Raw genomic sequence first — 17,104 nt, forward strand, 5'->3', positions numbered from 1 at the left:
TTTATTTTAGAGAGAGAAAGAGCACGAGTGGGAGGAGCAGAAGGAGAGGGAATCTTAAGCAGACTTCACACCGAATGCAGAGCCCACTGCCAGGCTACATTTCATGACCCTGCGATCACAATGAGAGCCGGAACGAAGACTGGGTTGCTCAACCAACTGTGCTACCCAGGTGCCTCAGTTTATACATTTTAAATCAATTAAAACAACAACAAGGAAAGAAAAACACACGAAAAAGAGAGTGAGGTGTCTTTAGTCCCCTCACATAAAATCTATGAGAAATCAAAGGAAGAAAACATTGTCACCTGGGTAATCAAGAAAGGTTCCTAGAGGAAGTGGCTTTTAAAATGAGCCTTGGAAGGAAAAGCTAAGATTAGAACGAGTAAAACGGAGGGAAAAGTAGTCTAGATAGAGGAGTAAGATAAGAACACACAAGAGAAAATAAGGACTTTGAATTAGGGAATATTTCCATTTCATAGAATTTAGGGCACTGAAGAGAAATCATTAGGAATTAAGAGTTTCATAGTTAAGACACTATTTTTGGAGAATCTTGGTTATAGGGTTAAATATTTTGACTCTACAATTACTGAAAAATAACTGGAAGATTGCAAGCCTAAGAACCGTGTAATAGACTAATATTCTAAGAGGGTTCACTGGAGACCAGGTGCACTGAAGGGCAGAAACTGGAAGCTGGAGGCTACAGTCCTTTGCAAAAGAAATGAGCACAAATTGTGGCAGAGACATGGAGACAGGCAGAAGGGGGCCCAGCTCTGAGTAGAGAATACAGGCGGGAGAGGTAAAGAGAGAGAAGTTTGCCCTGAGAGGTTCTGCATTTGGGGAAGTATAAAATGTGGCCAGATTTCAGGAGCGCCTAAAGACAGGCTTGGGGATCAGCTGTAGAGAAGTCAAAATTAACATCAAAATCTAGCTAAGGGTACAGAGAAATGAAAAAAGGAGCAAAATGGAGTTTAGACAAAAATCTCTTCAGGAGGTAGTAGACCAATTTTAAAACAATTCCAACAAAGGAAAGAAAAAGTAGTCGGAGATGTAGGATGAGAAGTAGAACACGGATCTCGATCAAGCACACCACCCCCTCTCCACCACAACCCTCACTGGCCTGGACATTTGTTTCATTTTTCTATTGGCTAGAAAAGTGGTTCCCAAATATCGCACTTAACCAGAATCACCTGGGAATGAGGATGTTAAACCAAAGACTACTAGGATGGAGGGAGCAACCCTACCACTTATTATTCAGTAGGTTTTATGCAGCATCTCAAATTCGGTGTATTTAAAAAGTTCCCTTATGGTTTGGGGGCCATTACACCAGATAGAATTTGGGTTAGAGGATGAAAGGAAAGGTAGCAAAGACCGAAACCAAATTAACCCACATAAATAAAGCATAAATAACTTCCATAAAAATTGTTACACATTTCAAAGAAAACTATTATATTCTTAGGATATGTGGGAAAGTAATAATTAGAGGAGAAAGGCAAAGCTGAGCTAAATTTCTTCACTTCAAAAAGTCAACAGTTTGTGTTTTGTCTTTGTTTTTATAATTAGATATGACAATGATGAAAGAAAGGGTATTATATTTTGCATATTTGTAGCCTTCTCCCTTCCCCTTATTTCCTAACAAGGTTTCTGGCTCTGTGCTGAGCTCGGGGTATTAAGTAGCTGATCTAAAAATTTAGAGAAGGGGAAAACTAAATGAAGCCCTGAGAGGCTGTACTGATCTGTAAAAATGAAAATGGCTTAGTAATGGAGAACCTACTCAGTGTCAGGCACTATTCCAAATACTTGACATACATTAACTCATTTAATCCTCAAGCAACCCTGTGAATAAATACTACTTCCATTTTACAAATGGGGCTAGTCAGAGTTTCAAACAGAATCGAATTCAGACAGTCCAGCTCCACTGGACACTCAGTCTTAACCACTACCCTGTCCTGCTTCTCATGAGAAATACCAAACAGCTAAGCCAAGGAGTAAAGTCGAGCGGAGGAGAAACCAGTGCAACACTTATGACAAGATATTTTGGGAAAGTATATGTGGAACAGAAAAATAAAAGATATCCAATAAGTTCTCAAAAATTAAATTTTTTTTCAAAAATTGAATTTATAAATGAAATATGTGAAGTGATAGGGCATACTTTTTTAAACTACCAACAATAGGAAATCTTGATTAAATGGTCAGTGTTCTGAAAACATATCCATTACTAAAATAAACTCAAGGAGGAATAAAAATCTGAAAGACCAGTGGGCATAGAATATGCTCTAGTAGCAAAGAGGTTACCTCTCAGAAAGTTGTCTCCAGACCCACAGGCTTCAGGATTTAGTCCCTTCAAACTTAAAAATGATTTCCATTCCAAATCACCTGTTGCACCAAATAGAAGAAAGGGGAAAGCTATCATATTCATTCAATAGAATAAATATACCACTTATACCAAAACCTAAAAAGATAATACTAGAAAATAAAACCATGTACACGGGGGCGCCTGGGTGGCTCAGTGGTTTAAGCCTTTGCCTTTAGCTCAGGTCATGATCTCAGGGCCCTAGGATCGAGCCCCGCATGGGACTCTGTGCTCAGCGGGGAGCCTGCTTCCCCTCTCTCTCTGCCTGCCTCTCTGCCTACTTGTGATCTCTCTCTGTCAAATAAATAAATAAAATCTTTAAAAAACCCAGCAACCATGTACACCTCTTACTTAAAAACTTATCAATATCAAAAATAAAATCTTGAACACTTAATTTAATAATTCACTAAAAGACCAATGAGGATTTATTCCAGAATCGCAAAGATAGATCAATCGTAGGAGTAGTCAGTATGAGAGGTTAACCTATCAGTGGATCAATGAGGGAAAACCATATGAACATCTTGAAAGATCCTTAAAAAGAATTTGAATTTGGGATGCCTGGGTGGTTCAGTGGGTTAAGCATTTGCCTTCCGCTCAGGTCATGATCCCAGGGCTGGGATCAAGCCTCACATCAGGCTCCCTGCTTGGTGAGGATCCTGCTTCTCCCTCTGCCTCTCGCTCCCCCTCCTTGTGTGCATGCGCTCGCTCTCTCTCTCTCTCTCTCTCAAATAAATAAATAAAATGTTAAAAAAAAAAGAATTTGAATTCAAAACCAATATCTGAAACAAAACACACAATGAAAAATTTCTTAAGAATGAACAAAATGTATTCTTTAAATATTCCCTGTAAATTAACCATCAAGACTATGTTTAATAATGAAAATCCTAGAAGTGTTTCCATTCATGTCAGGAACATGCCAAGACCTGCTTTCACTGCTTCCTTAAACAAAAATAATTAAATAATACTTTAAATACGGATTTAAAAATTAAGAGGCATAATAAATGGAAAAAGCAAATAAGTGATTATTATTAATTTTAGGGAAAAAGTGCTTAATATTAAAAAATTTAGTGAGATGGTCAAATGCTTTAAAATGTAATATGTTTTCTAGGAAGTAATACTCAGAAAATAAAAAACAAAATTCGAGAAGACAATATCAGCATATGCAATAATAGCTCCTTCCTATATTGACTCCAGAGAAATAAGAGAGAATATGTTTTAAATCATTTGATATAAATATAGCTACGCTGAAAATTAGAAGGTAAGTTTCCAGAGAACTGTGAGCCCTCTTTAAGAATGGAAAGCAAACAATACTTTTTCAGTCTAAGAGACTAAAACAAAAAGACTCAGGGACCACAGCTGGGAAGCCACAGCAGCAAAGAGAGATGAAGCTCCTAACACCTGAAAGAAAGTCAGCACCGTGAAAGATGGCAAATCCAACAAATGGAAGAACTTCAAAGCTGATGAAATGGAGTCAAAGGAGCATTCAGCACACACTTAAAACAGGTATGTTTAGTATCATTAAAGGAGGAAAATGCCGTAAAATAACAAAGAGATCATTAAAGGGTAGCAGATACTTCCCCCTCTTTTTTTGCCTGCCTCTCTGCCTACTTTCCCCTTGATACTTCAAGGGGAAAGGAGGCAGGGAAGGAAGGAAGGAAGGAAGGAAGGAACGAACGAACGAACGAACGAAGAAAGGAAGAAGAAAAAGAAAGTAGAAGCCTAGGAAAAAAAAATTTAAATAGCCTAAGAAATAAATTACTGGCCATAAGATTAAACTGAAGAATTCTTCCAGAGAAAAGCACAAAGAAGAAAAGAGGTAAAAAATAGGAAAGAAACATGAAGATTAGATATAGTTCCAACATATTTCAGAAATCAGAGTTCCAGATACTAGAGAAAAAGAAAAGGAAATACTGAAAAAAATAATGCCAACATTTTTCCAGAATTTAAGAATGTTTAAAATCCTGTAATAAAATAGGATTGCTAAATAAAAATATAGGGTTTTTCTAAACTTCCACATATGAATTTTGGAAGATTTAGGATAAGGAGAGTTTTCTAAAAGCTAGAAGAAAAGACATACAAAGGAATGGGAATCAGATTGGCACCAGACTTTTTATCAGCATCTTTAGATTTCAAGAATCTATGCAAAGAAAGTGCATTATTTATTTTTATTTTTTTAAATATTTATTTATTTGACAGAGATCACAAGTAGGCAGAGAGGCAGGCAGAAAGAGGGGAAAGCCAACTCCCCGCTGAGCAGAGAGCCTGACGTGGGGCTGGATTCCAGGACCCTGAGATCATGACCTGAGCTGAAGGCAGAGGCTTTAACCCACTGAGCCACCCAGGCACCTGAAAATGCATTTTTTAAAAGGTTATTTTTAAAATGTTAAATATTATAAAATAAAAAAATTTTAAAGACAAAGGTTTCTGCTGCCAAAAATTTAGTTAATTGACAGTGGGACTACAGAATTGTTTTTTTCTAGTAAGAATATCAGCCGTAAGAATTAAGAGCCTTGGGATGCCTGGGTGGCTCAGTTTGTTAAGAGTCCCACATCGGGCTCCTTGCTCGGCAGGGAGCCTGTTTCTCCCTTTGCCTCTGCCTGCCACTCTGTCTGCCTGGCTCGCTCTCGCGCGCGCGCTCTTTCTCTCTCTCTGACAAATGGGTAAATAAAATCTTTAAAAAAAAAAAAAAGAATTAAGAGCCTTAAAAATGTTCATATTCTTTAACCTATTAGGAATCTATTCCGAAAGGATGGTCAGAAGTACAACATATCACAAGTGCAATGAGCCAAAGTTGTAGAATTTGATCAAATCAAAAACATCCTAAATTTCCCAAATTAAGGAAAAGGTTAACTAAATCATGGCTGAGCCACATGATGCAATATTTGCCATGATTAATAGAGTGTGAAATGCTAATGAGAGAAGGTGCCTTAGTTGAAAGGGCAAGTCAAAAGTGGTTCAAACAATAATAACACCTATTATCTGACTTAAGAATTTGGGTTGTAAGGAAAAAGTGTAGTTAAGCTCTGGCAAACACGGCTTGCTGCCATCCTTATTCCTGCTTCCTTCTTTGTAAAAGAGAATTCTGATTATTTAAAGATTCTGTTTCTTGATTTGAGAGAGAGAGAGGGAGAGAGAATATTGGTGGGGGGAGGGACAGAGGGAGAAGGATAAGCAGACTCCCCACTGAGAGTTATTGGTGAGCCATCCCAGGACCCTGGGATCATGACCTGAGCTGAAGTCAGATGTGCCACCCAGGCACCCCAAGAACTCTGATTTTTAGATGGGCATATAGCTACCCCCAAATTTACCACTTTCCCCAGATTCTATAATACTAAATACCAGTCAAAGTGATGTTAAGCTGAAGTGTTTCATGTAAGTCCAAGAAGTGTCATTAAAGTAAGTGTGGGCGACTACATTTGCCTCTTGTACTCCCTCCTTTCTCTCGACTAGAATTCAGAAGTGATGGCTGGAAATGAAACAGACATCTTGCACTATGAGGAGGAAGCCATGTTCCTAGTGGAAGGGAAATCAGAGAAGAGGAATCAGGATCTTTATTACCAAGAAACACCACATCTGCTCTAGAATACCTATCTCTAGACTTTTTATGTGAGAAATAAACTGGTATTAAGCCACGGTTTTGAGCTTTTTGATATACGCACCTAATCCTGAAATCTGGGCTCTACCCTTAGAGTTTCTGATTCAGTAGATCTGGGGGTGGGGCTGATAATTTGCATTTCTAACTAGTTCCCAGATGATGCTGATACCTCTTGTCTAGGGAAGCACATTTGTAGAACCACGGCACTGATAGCGATAACCCAGTGGTTCTCAAAACTTGCTTTATATTAGTGGCACCTGGGTGGCTCAGTACCTACAGCTCAGGTCATGATCCCAGGGTCCTGGGATGGAGCCCCCGCATTGGGCTCTCTGCCCAGCAGGGAGCCTGTTTCCTCTCTCTGCCTGCTTCCTCTCTCTGCCTGCTTTCTCTCTCTGCCTGCTTGTCTGCCTACTTGTGATCTCCATCTGTCAAATAAATAAAATCTTTAAAAAAAAAAAAACTTGCTTTACATTAGAATCACGGGGGGGGGGGGGGCAGGAGAAAGCACCCAGCAGGGCAGGAAGAGACTTTAATAAAACACACCATCTACCTGGGACTCACTCCAGAGGAGACTGGTTTAATTGATCTGCGCTGGGCCTGGGTATGGGTGTAGGTTAAGAATCTTTCAGAGGACTCTAAGGAGTATGCCAGGACTGAACACTGTAACATTTTCCTGCTTACTGTTTATAGCAATAATGAGACAGAAATACCTGTGTTCCCCCCCAGAGGGAAATGATATTTAGAAAGTTGCGCTTGATGACTTGAAGTCAAAAGACTGAGGTTTAAGTCACTGCTCAGGACAGTGTAATTTCTCTGGACCTTGGTTATTTTACCTGTAAAATGATGATGATGATATTTACATCATCAGCTTTTACAGAGATTGAAGGATAGGACATGGGTGAAAGCACTTTGTAATCTCAAAGTATTACACAGAAATAACAAGGGAATAGACCCAGCAGACCCTGTATGGAGATCTCGAGTTGGTTCAGCTCTGGAGATTGGAAAGAAGTAGGATGAAAACCAAGAAAGAAGATGGGAAGAAATAACGTAGGACTCCTCTGTGACTCCCTGCCAGAGAGGACTGAAATAGATATCATCCATTTATCCTGCCGCAGGTTCTGCCTCCCTTCCTCCCTTGATTTAAGAAAAAAAAAAGGTATTTCCACAGGTGTTCCTAGTCTGAAATAATTCCTCTGGGTGAGACATTCGGCCTGGAGCTCACACACCGTGCCTGCATGGAACCGAGGGTTGAAGAATGGCTGCTCCTGCTATCAGGATCAGGACACCGCCATCCGTAACTGCCGCTGGAGCTCTCCTGTCACTGAGGCGGTTCCGAAGCGGCTGCTTTAGAGCCAGGTGTCTGGCTGAGGATGTGCCAGATGTCAGGAACTGGCCCTAATTCTTCTAATTTCAGGATAAACGTTACCAGGCAAGAGGGGTGTTTAGTTCATCTCTGGAGGGCCTCAGGTGCCAGGAGAAGGGGTTTGGACTTTATCCTGTAGCCTGCAGAAGTCACTGGCTTTAATCTAAGAAGTGACACAGAATGGTGCTCTGAGAGTATCAGTTACGGTGATGGATTAGACGGGGGTGAGGCTGGCATCGAAAGGACAAACCGCAGAAGCTACTGAAGTAATTCAGGGGTTAGGACCTCAACTAGGGTAGTGACAGTGGAATTTGAAAAGAAATGATAAATGCAAGAAGTGGAGTGAATGAAGACGAGCAATACTTGACCTTCACAATTGTCGGGTTCTTTTAGTCGATACTGGCAGCCTTCAGCAACTAAGGATGGATGAGAGCTCCCCTCTCCCTTTACTACCAGGTGGTGTCCTAGCGTGAAACCAAGTCTCAGACTTCATGCAACTACAAAGATGAATATTTATCAACAAGCAGGCACACACACAAAAAAACACTACACAAAAAATATTTGGTGCCACAGTATTAAGCAGCGTTCTAGATTCAGGGGCATTCTGAAGCTGTCAGAAGGCCACATTCAGAAGCTTCTACACATACTCCATTTAGGCAAGAACAGAAGTGCCTGTACAACATTCTAGCCAGCCACATATCTTGCACACCTGTTATTTCCACAATGAAAATTTATCATCTTTTATGTTAATTAACATACCTCTAGTGCAGATTAACAGTGATAGTGGAAGCGTTTATGCATCCAACTTTATAGTGAAGATTCCTGATTAGTCTTTCAAATGCTAATTATCCACCCTGGAGTGTGCAGATGAAAGTTAACTCTCAAACACATACACATCTCACTGAAGTATTCTGAAGTATACTGACAAGATAACAAGCATCAAAGATAGTTTCAAGGTCACAAGGCCATGGATCATGTTTGAGAAGATGAAAAAGCACTGTTATAATGAGAGACCTCATGCTAAGGAACAGGAAACAGCTGTGGCTGATTTCAGCCAAAAACAAATTTATTGGAGGATACTGGGTAGCTCAGAGGATGGCTGGAAACGGAGCTTGGACCTGCGTGGTCAGAGATTACAACCAGTAACAACACACACTGAACTGATGGGAGACGGCTTTAGGACTGCTGTAGGCATGTGCAGGCATCCTGAGTCACTGACACCACTAACCCTGGATGCTGGAGGCCAGCTGCTAAAACCACTCTATTGCCCCAGGGGCCTATCTCGCTATGCTTCTGCAGTTACCCAGGAAGCATGGCTTTCTGTGTTTGCTTTTTTGAGTCGACAGCTCCCAGCTGGTGTACATCACTGGTAGAATAAGAACGTGGCATTTCAGATTCAGCCACTAGACTCCTAAGGTGGGGAATTCTCCAAACACAGAAGTGGTTCAGATGGTGGAAATGCAAAACCAACCAACCAACCCACAAAACATATATGTATAAATAAATGAATAAATTAATTAGAGGGAAGTTGAATTAGAAGTGATGGCAATGTATTCAAGTAGAAACATCTAGTAGGCAGTTGGAAATGTGACAGGTGTTCTGCAAAGAGTTACAGATTTGGGAACTGGCTAGTGACTGCTTTTAGGAGTCAGGACAGGTGTCTGCACAGAGTCTCAAACTTCTTATTTACATAGGAGGAATCTGAGTCTGAGAGTTCTTTATCACTATTGATCTGCTGCCCAACCCAACCCCCTAACATCTATTAAATGAAAATGAAGAAATTCACAGCAAAGATAGGAATAGTCTATCAGCAAAGATAGGAAAAGTATAGTTGATATAAAAGTATAGAAGATATTAACAGAAAATAAATGGGAGAGAACTAGTGATTGTTGGAGGTCTATTGTGTTCTATCACTTTAACACATGTTTAAGTAACAATTATTGTACTACACCAGGCCGATTTAATCTTGAGCAAAACTGGACATGTCCTGGCATTTGACAAAATGAAAGCAGACTAGGGTGCAGATAACTTGGGGAGTGTCGTGCGAGTCAAGCTGGAGGTAAAAAAGGGCCAGGCTACAGAACTTGTCCATACCTGTTGAAGGATTTTGAGCTTTGTCCTAAAGTGGATAAAACATTAAAGGTTTTAAGGCATTTGCTTACATACATGATCTCATTTAATCTCTACAACTCTGTGAGGTGGGTATTATTGGTATCCCATTAACACATGAGAAAACTGGGGTTCAGAGAGATTAACTGACCTAAGAGCTACAAGGAGCAGAAAATGATGGGAGGGATAGAAGGCAGGCAGAAAGGAAGGGCTTCTTAGGGGAAAGGAATTCACAGTTTTGAAGGCCTACCTTCTGCCAGAAAAAAAAAAAATACTATTTACACAATATCTTTGCAAGGAAGGTTTAGTTGTTGTTGTTGTTGTTGTTGTTGTTATTATTTTGGCAGACAAACACCGGTTGCACATAGAAAAGAGGAGGAACCAGGATCCAAACTCCAAATCCACCTGACTCCGCTGTTGTGAACCGCCGCCTCCCCCTACATTTATTCAGTGAGTTCGAGTACAAATGAGAATCAGGCCTGGGCGACTGATTAATCACAGACCTGTACCCCTAAAGCCAATAATACATTACATGTTAATTTTTAAAATTAAAAAATAAAAAATAATAAGAACAGGGTTGGTGAACGTATTAAGGGGAGGTGGAAGAAGGGGAAAGGAACAAGCCAGGCTTGGCGAGCTCAATGCTGTGTCGGTGGAGTGAAGACCCAGGCGGTGATTTTCAAAAAGGAGTCTTAATTAGAAAAGGAGGCGAGAAGGGCTTTGAAGGCGAGCCTAAGGAGCTTGGGCTTCAGCTAGTCAGGCAGACACAAAGTCACGCGTTATGCCATAGGTACTAAAGAACAGCAACGCCTCCTTCGGTATTTACAGCCCACGTGCGGACCATCCCGCCTGTCCTGCCCCAGTTTCGGTCCAGCCCCTGGCGGCGGCCTAGAGGCTTCATGGTCACGGTCTACGTGATCCTTGGTGATCCTCCCGCTCTCTGTTGACCCGCCGATCCTAAGTCCCAGAAGGCGAAGGAAACTGGACTCAGTCGGCACCCTAGGTAGGGGGTGAGTGTGTGATCGCGACACCAGGCACACCTGCCGCGGCGGCGGCTGCACGGAGAGTTTGGGCGGGGAGGGGGCCGGGCCTCAGGGAGGAAGCGCGCTGCGCGGTTTGACCCCGGCGGCGTTCCGTACCGTCGTGGATTCGGCGGCAGGAACATGGCGGCCGCGGTCGAACCGGTAACGGAGAAAGTTTCCTACGAGGCTGGCCTGTGTTAGTGCCTGTGGCCTCCGGCTTTCGACACCCCCCTGGCGTGCCACCTCCCAGCTCCGAGTCGCATGCTCAGCCCCAAGGGCCCTCCCTTTACTGTATTGGCCCCAGAGCCGACTCGAGGGGTTGAGAGAGCGTTGGTGGCGGCGGCCGAGTCAGGTAGGGGGGTCGGGGTGAACAGCGGGGTGGCAAGACCTGAGCACAAACGCTGCCCAGGGCTCTGCATATTTCGAGAGCCTAGCTCCGCACAGCCGGTCACCCGGGGGAGAGGTGATACCTGACCCAGGAGTAGTCGACGGTGGGGTTTGAGGATGAAAGGTGGGGTGCTCCATATCCCCCGCGGTTCCCCAGGCAGTTGGGCTCCCCAGTTATGGTTGCCTTCTCCCAAAGTAGAGGTGTGGTAGAGAACAGGCAGGCTCTTTCTGGAAGAATTGCTGTTATTGCCCCAGTACTAAGAGATTGAATATTTAAGTTGACATTGTCCTCGTTTGTAATAGGCCCAAAGAGTTAACATGAATTCATAGAATCAAAGCACGGGAATTCCCCGACCTTGGGTGCTCAGTATGGTTCTTTCAGTTTTGGACGCCTCTCCTTGATGGGACGGAAATAGTTTCTGAGTCCAAAGCTGATGCAAGTGATGCAGAGTGTATGTAGTAACTCTAGTGAGCCATTCCATAGAAGTAGGCCACAGAAGAGAACTGGTTTGGAGGAATTTGGATGAATTAAGTGAAGGCTGAAGTAGGCGAAAAGAGAAAGAGGCCAAACATTCATGGACTCTTCCTTAGTTCTGTTACTTATGAGCTGTGGGATATTACACAACTTTATTCTCTTATATGAATAAGCATCCAATAACTGGCATTGTTATTAAATATAATTATTTCTGTATTAGTCTCCGTTTCTTTTACAGGTGCTTGTTGAATACCTATTTGGTGCCAAATTTTCTGCTAGTCAGGGGTAATCTCACCAAGAAAATGATTTCAGTGAGACCTGAAGAGTAGGAGTGAGCCAAGTATGAGGACCGGGATGGGTCTAGGAAGAGGGAAGAAGTGTACCTGCAAAGGGGATAGCAGTGATACACTTCAGAATTGAAAGGTCAGTACTGCTGGAATACAAAGTTTAAGAGGAAAAAAGATGCAGCAGGAAAGTTATTCATATCCAAAAGGCCTTATAAGGCGTTTTAAGGAGTTTAGGCTTTATTGGTTAAGATGATGGGAAGACTGGAGGGTTTTTATATAACAGAGTGAGCTAACACATTTTTTTATTTTACAAGGGACACTTCTTGGAGAGGGCAGTGGTAGATATAGGGAGACATTCGAGCATGACATGATGGTGGCCAAAATTGGGATTTTGACTTTGGGGATGGAAATAGAAACATTTAAGATATGTATAGGAAGACGAGTGGACAGGACTTGGTGAGGACTCAATATAGGTGGTGAAGGAGAGGAGGGTTAGAGTAGTATGTGGGGTTATATAAAACAGGCTCTGGGAAGAGTTCCCCTATGCCGATTGACTCTTCTGTGCTCCATTTTTCTCTCTCTGGCAAGTAATTTCTCATTGAGTCAAGTAATGGCAGACCAGTTGAAAAGACTGTGATGCTTTGTTGTTTTACTCTCTGATTCAGCCAGTTTGTCCTTGGAAGAAGTTCAGAATGTGGAAAGACTTGTAAATTAGCCATTTAGAAATATTCTACATTTGATTTTGACAGTGTGATAACATATATTCTATGATATGGATGTTATGGGTATAATTTACATGTCAACCTTTTTAAAAATTATTTGTTTGCAAGAAAGAGCAGGAGCACAGTGAGAGTAGAAGGAGAAGCAGATTCCCCATTGATCAAGGAGTCAGATGTGGGGCTCAATCCCAGGACCCTGAGATCATGACCTGAGCTGAAGTAGCCACTTAACTGACTGGGCCACCAAGGCACCCTTGTTTACCATTTTTCTAGCATTTTACCTCTAAGAGAGCTGGTGCTTTTATATCTATCAGGTAGATTAATATATGTGTATCATTAAGGAGAGAGAATAATTGAAGACGTGGAAATAGATGAGATTGCTCATAGAAAGTGTATAATGAGAGAAAAGCCTAGGCCTGGGATTGAACATCCAAGAAATGGATTGAGAATCAAGAGTCTGCAAGAAGACAGAGGAGGGGAGGTCACTAAATTAGAAAGAAAATCTGAATGTTGGTCTTTGAAAGCTAAAGGAAAGTTAGGTTTCAGAAATCTAGTTTTACAGTTACAGTGTCAAAGGTTGCTTGAAGAAAGTACAAGATAAGTGAAAAGGATGCATTTTTTTTGTTTTTTTTTTTAAAGATTTTATTTATTTATTTGACAGAGTAAGATCACAAGTAGGCAGAGAGGCAGGCAGAGAGAGAGGAGGAAGCAGGCTCCCTGCTGAGCATAGAGCCTGATGCGGGACTCGATCCCAGGACCCTGAGATCATGACCTGAGCCAAAGGCAGAGGCTTTAACCCACTGAGCCACCCAGGCGCCCTGTTTGTTTTTTTAATAGATTATTATTTATTTATCTGACAGAGAGAGGGAGATCACAAGTAGGCAGAAAGAGAGAGAAGGATGCATTGTTTTTAGGAGCTTATAAGTCATTTTAGAATTTGGCAGAGCAGTTTATCGTATGGTGGGAACCATTGTTGAGTGGTGTGGGAGGTGAAGCAATCAAATAGTAGCTGTCAAAAGAGGATAGAAGATTGAACTTGGAAGAGAATATGGGGGTGCATGAAGATTGGTTTTGTTTCTGGGTTTTTGGGTGTTTTTTTTTGTATTTTTAAAAAGAGCTTTGCAAATATCTAATTGATAATGATAAGAAAGAGTGGGAGTTTGAAGAGCAAGGAGATTGTGAAGTTCTGAAGGGGTAGAGGGGAAAAGATATCCAGTATGACTGAAAGATTTAGTCTTGGATAGGGAAGGGATACCCTTCTTTCCCTGTATCAGGAGATGTCGGTAGAGGTGGGTTTGTGGTTTTGGAAACTCAAGTAAGCTCTCTTCTGACAACTCTGTTGGAAGCAGTCATCTAGTGAGAGTGCAGTGAGTGGGAAGTGGGTGTCAGGGATTTGAGAATAAGGAAGAGGTTGAATAGTCAAAAAGAATAGGAGAATGGTGACCAAAGAAACAGAACGATGTCTCATGAACTGAGTGGCATCCACTGAGCCTGGTGTGTGATTATTTTTTTTCTTTAGCAGTGTTCAGTTGTCTAAGCCCAGACGGTACCAACAACCCTTTGAGGATCTATATTCCAGCATATTTGTTGAACGATTATATTACAGGAGTGATGTTAAAAAAAAATGCAAAGCCCTCTAGATTTTGTCAATGTCTAACATATAAGCAAAAACAGGTAAAGCCAAAATGTACCAAAGGCAGATATTTTCTTTAGCAGTGTATGGTATCTTAAGAAATGATTGGGTGAGGGGAGCCTGGGTGGCTCAGCAGGTTAAAGCCTCTGCCTTCAGCTCAGGTCATGATCCCAGGGTCCTGGGATCGAGCCCCGCATCGGGCTCTCTGCTTGGCTGGGAGCCTGCTTCCTCCTCTCTCTCTCTCTGCCTGCCTCTCTGCCTACTTGTAATCTCTATCTGTCAAATAAATAAACCTTTAAAAAAAAAAAAAGAAATGATTGGGTGAAAATGTAATTGAGGAAAATCAGAATACTTAATTAAGTAGGCTTATTTGTAAAAAAAAAAAAAATCCTTGAAGTAGAACTAGTAATAGTACCTGGAACATCCCAGAGACTGTAAGATTGTCACTCAGTAAAATTCTTCTCTAGCCAAATAGGTAATTATCATATTTCTGTCAGGTCTTTCTTTTAGTGTCCTACTTTTTTTTTTTTTTTTTTCCCAAGATTTTATTTGTCAGAGAGCTAAGGCACATAAGCAGGGGGATCTATAGGCAGAGGGAGAAGGAAAGTGAGAAGCGGGCTCGATCCCAGAACCAGGGGATCATGACCTGAGCTGAAGGCAGACGCTAATGAACTGAGCCACCCAGGCACCCCTCATGTGTCCTACTATTAAGAAACTATAATAAGCTGATTACAAACAAGTCATTTTTTGAGTTTTTGTCTGGTTGAATTCTCTATGGATATTTAGTGTGACTGTGAGCTGTTGAATGGATCAATTCTGAAACAGTATACCAGAAACTTTGAAGAATTATCTGGTAGACAGGTAAAGCACTTTTTGACCACTGTCATGTTTTAAGTGCAATTTGTGGAGGCACTCAAAGATTAAAATAATTATCTGGGTTCTTTAGCAAATAATTGTTAACTTTTTAAAACTAAAAGTATAAAGTTTAATTTGCAGTAAATATTGGTTAGCATTCTCACTTTACAATTTTGACTAGAAAGTTCAGGAAGTGGTTTGCTACAGAGATAGTATTTAGATCTAGAAAGGAGGTTTGATAATCCAAGTAATTTAGTAGCGCTAAAAGTACAGGGAAAATTATGGATTAACTTTAGGGATGCACTTTAATACAATTAAGCTTTATTTCTGGTAAGTTTATTAGTTAAACAATGTAAAGACTAAGATTTTATAGCCTGTTAGAGCTGCCTTGTAAAAAGATGGAAAGGATTTTAGGCAGGTAGGAATAGTTGCTATTACTGGATACTAGTGCTTTTCAAATTAGACATAAGTCATTTGGTTAGCTGCTGAATAGTTATTGATGGTGCCAAATCCATCTTCTACAATCTCAGCCAGGTTGTGAATCTCACATTTGCACATAGTAGTTGAAAAACAACCACTGAAGTTAGAATGGCTTAGTCTTTGGAAAAACAGTTTCACTGATGGTGATTTAGTCATACTTCTTAGCATATGTTAAGTAGAAGACGCTGTCATTTTTATTTGGATAAACTGAGTTTTTAAACCAGAAACAATTACCATTAAAATACGTGCAAGTCAAATTTAAAATTGAGTTTCAGAAGAAACTTTATTTCTGACTTATTTATTATTTTGTACAAAGAAGAGAGATATAACAGATAAATTATATAAAATTAACACTGACGTATTTTTTCTTCTTTTTAGACCACTATAAACAAAAATTCCACCAGAGGAAATGCTGAAATAGGAGTTACGGATACGTTGGATTTGCTGGATGAAAATCAAGCAGTTAATTTTTCTACCACGGGGAGAAAGCCCAAATTCCAGATTACATGTGTAAATCACTGCGTTACTGCTTTAGTCATTGTCTGTATTTAGCAATGACAAGACTGGAAGAAGTCAACAGAGAAGTGAATATGCATTCTTCAGTGCGTTATCTTGGCTATTTAGCCAGAATCAATTTACTGGTTGCTATATGCTTAGGTCTTTATGTAAGATGGGAAAAAACAGCAAATTCCTTAATTTTGGTAATTTTTATTCTTGGTCTTTTCGTTCTTGGAATTGCCAGCATACTCTATTATTATTTTTCAATGGAAGCAGCAAGTTTAAGTCTCTCCAATCTTTGGTTTGGATTCTTGCTTGGCCTCCTATGTTTTCTTGACAATTCATCCTTTAAAAATGATGTGAAAGAAGAATCAACCAAGTATTTGCTTCTAACTTCCATAGTATTAAGGATATTATGTGCTTTGGTGGAGAGAATTTCTGGATATGTCCGTCATCGACCCACTTTACTAACTACAGTTGAATTTCTGGAACTTGTTGGATTTGCTATTGCCAGCACAACTATGTTGGTGGAGAAGTCTCTGAGTGTCATTTTACTTGTTGTAGCTTTGGCCATGCTGATTATTGACCTGAGAATGAAGTCTTTCTTAGCTATTCTAAACTTAGTTATTTTTGCAGTCTTGCTGTTTTTCTCCTCATTGGAAACTCCCAAAAATCCAGTTGCCTTTGCATGTTTTTTTATCTGCCTGATAACTGACCCTTTCCTTGACATTTATTTTAGTGGACTTTCAGTGACTGAAAGGTGGAAACCCTTTTTGTACCGTGGAAGAATATGCAGAAGACTTTCGGTGGTTTTCACAGGAATGATTGAGCTTACCTTTTTTATTCTTTCAGCATTTAAACTCAGAGACACTCACCTCTGGTATTTTGTAATTCCAGGCTTTTCCATTTTTGGAATTTTCTGGATGATTTGCCATATTATTTTTCTCTTAACTCTTTGGGGATTCCATACCAAATTAAATGACTGCCATAAAGTATATTTCACCCACAGGGTAGATAACAATAGCCTTGATAGAATCATGGCATCCAAAGGGATGCGTCACTTTTGCTTAATTTCAGAGCAGTTAGTTTTTTTTAGTCTTCTTGCAACAGCGATTTTAGGAGCAGTTTCCTGGCAGGTAAGCATATAGTTGGTTTATTATGTCAGTGCCTATGATGTGTGATTAAATGCTTGCTTGAAGAGTTAAATTATTAGAATCTAAAAGTGACGTTCCCAATTTCAAAAGGAGCCTCTTTTTTGATGCTTATTTTTGTTCATGGATTTGAAGTACTGAATGAATATTGACAGTATAATTTAGTTTTATCTCTAGCAAAGA

The 17,104-nt window shown here is 40.6% G+C and overlaps 1 protein-coding gene across 3 annotated transcripts in view; it reads left to right on the top strand.

The window, feature by feature from the left end:
• Positions 1–10,322: 10,322 nt before the first annotated feature.
• The window catches only part of TMEM168 (transmembrane protein 168), a 32,596-nt gene continuing 25,814 nt past the window's right edge, over positions 10,323–17,104 (top strand). Inside the window, exons 1-2 of one of the 3 annotated variants that reach the window (XM_046021146.1) lie at positions 10,323–10,417; positions 15,651–16,906. In XM_046021146.1, the coding sequence (XP_045877102.1) occupies positions 15,779–16,906 (1,128 nt within the window). In that variant the 5' untranslated portion in view covers positions 10,323–10,417; positions 15,651–15,778. Of the gene's footprint in view, positions 10,418–10,565; positions 10,789–11,534; positions 11,722–15,650; positions 16,907–17,104 lie in introns of those variants that run through there. The other 2 variants (XM_046021144.1, XM_046021145.1) reach the window with 2 other exon arrangements.

Source organism: Meles meles, chromosome 10, assembly GCF_922984935.1.
Source record: "Meles meles chromosome 10, mMelMel3.1 paternal haplotype, whole genome shotgun sequence".
In the NCBI taxonomy this organism is placed as follows: Eukaryota; Metazoa; Chordata; class Mammalia; order Carnivora; family Mustelidae; genus Meles; species Meles meles.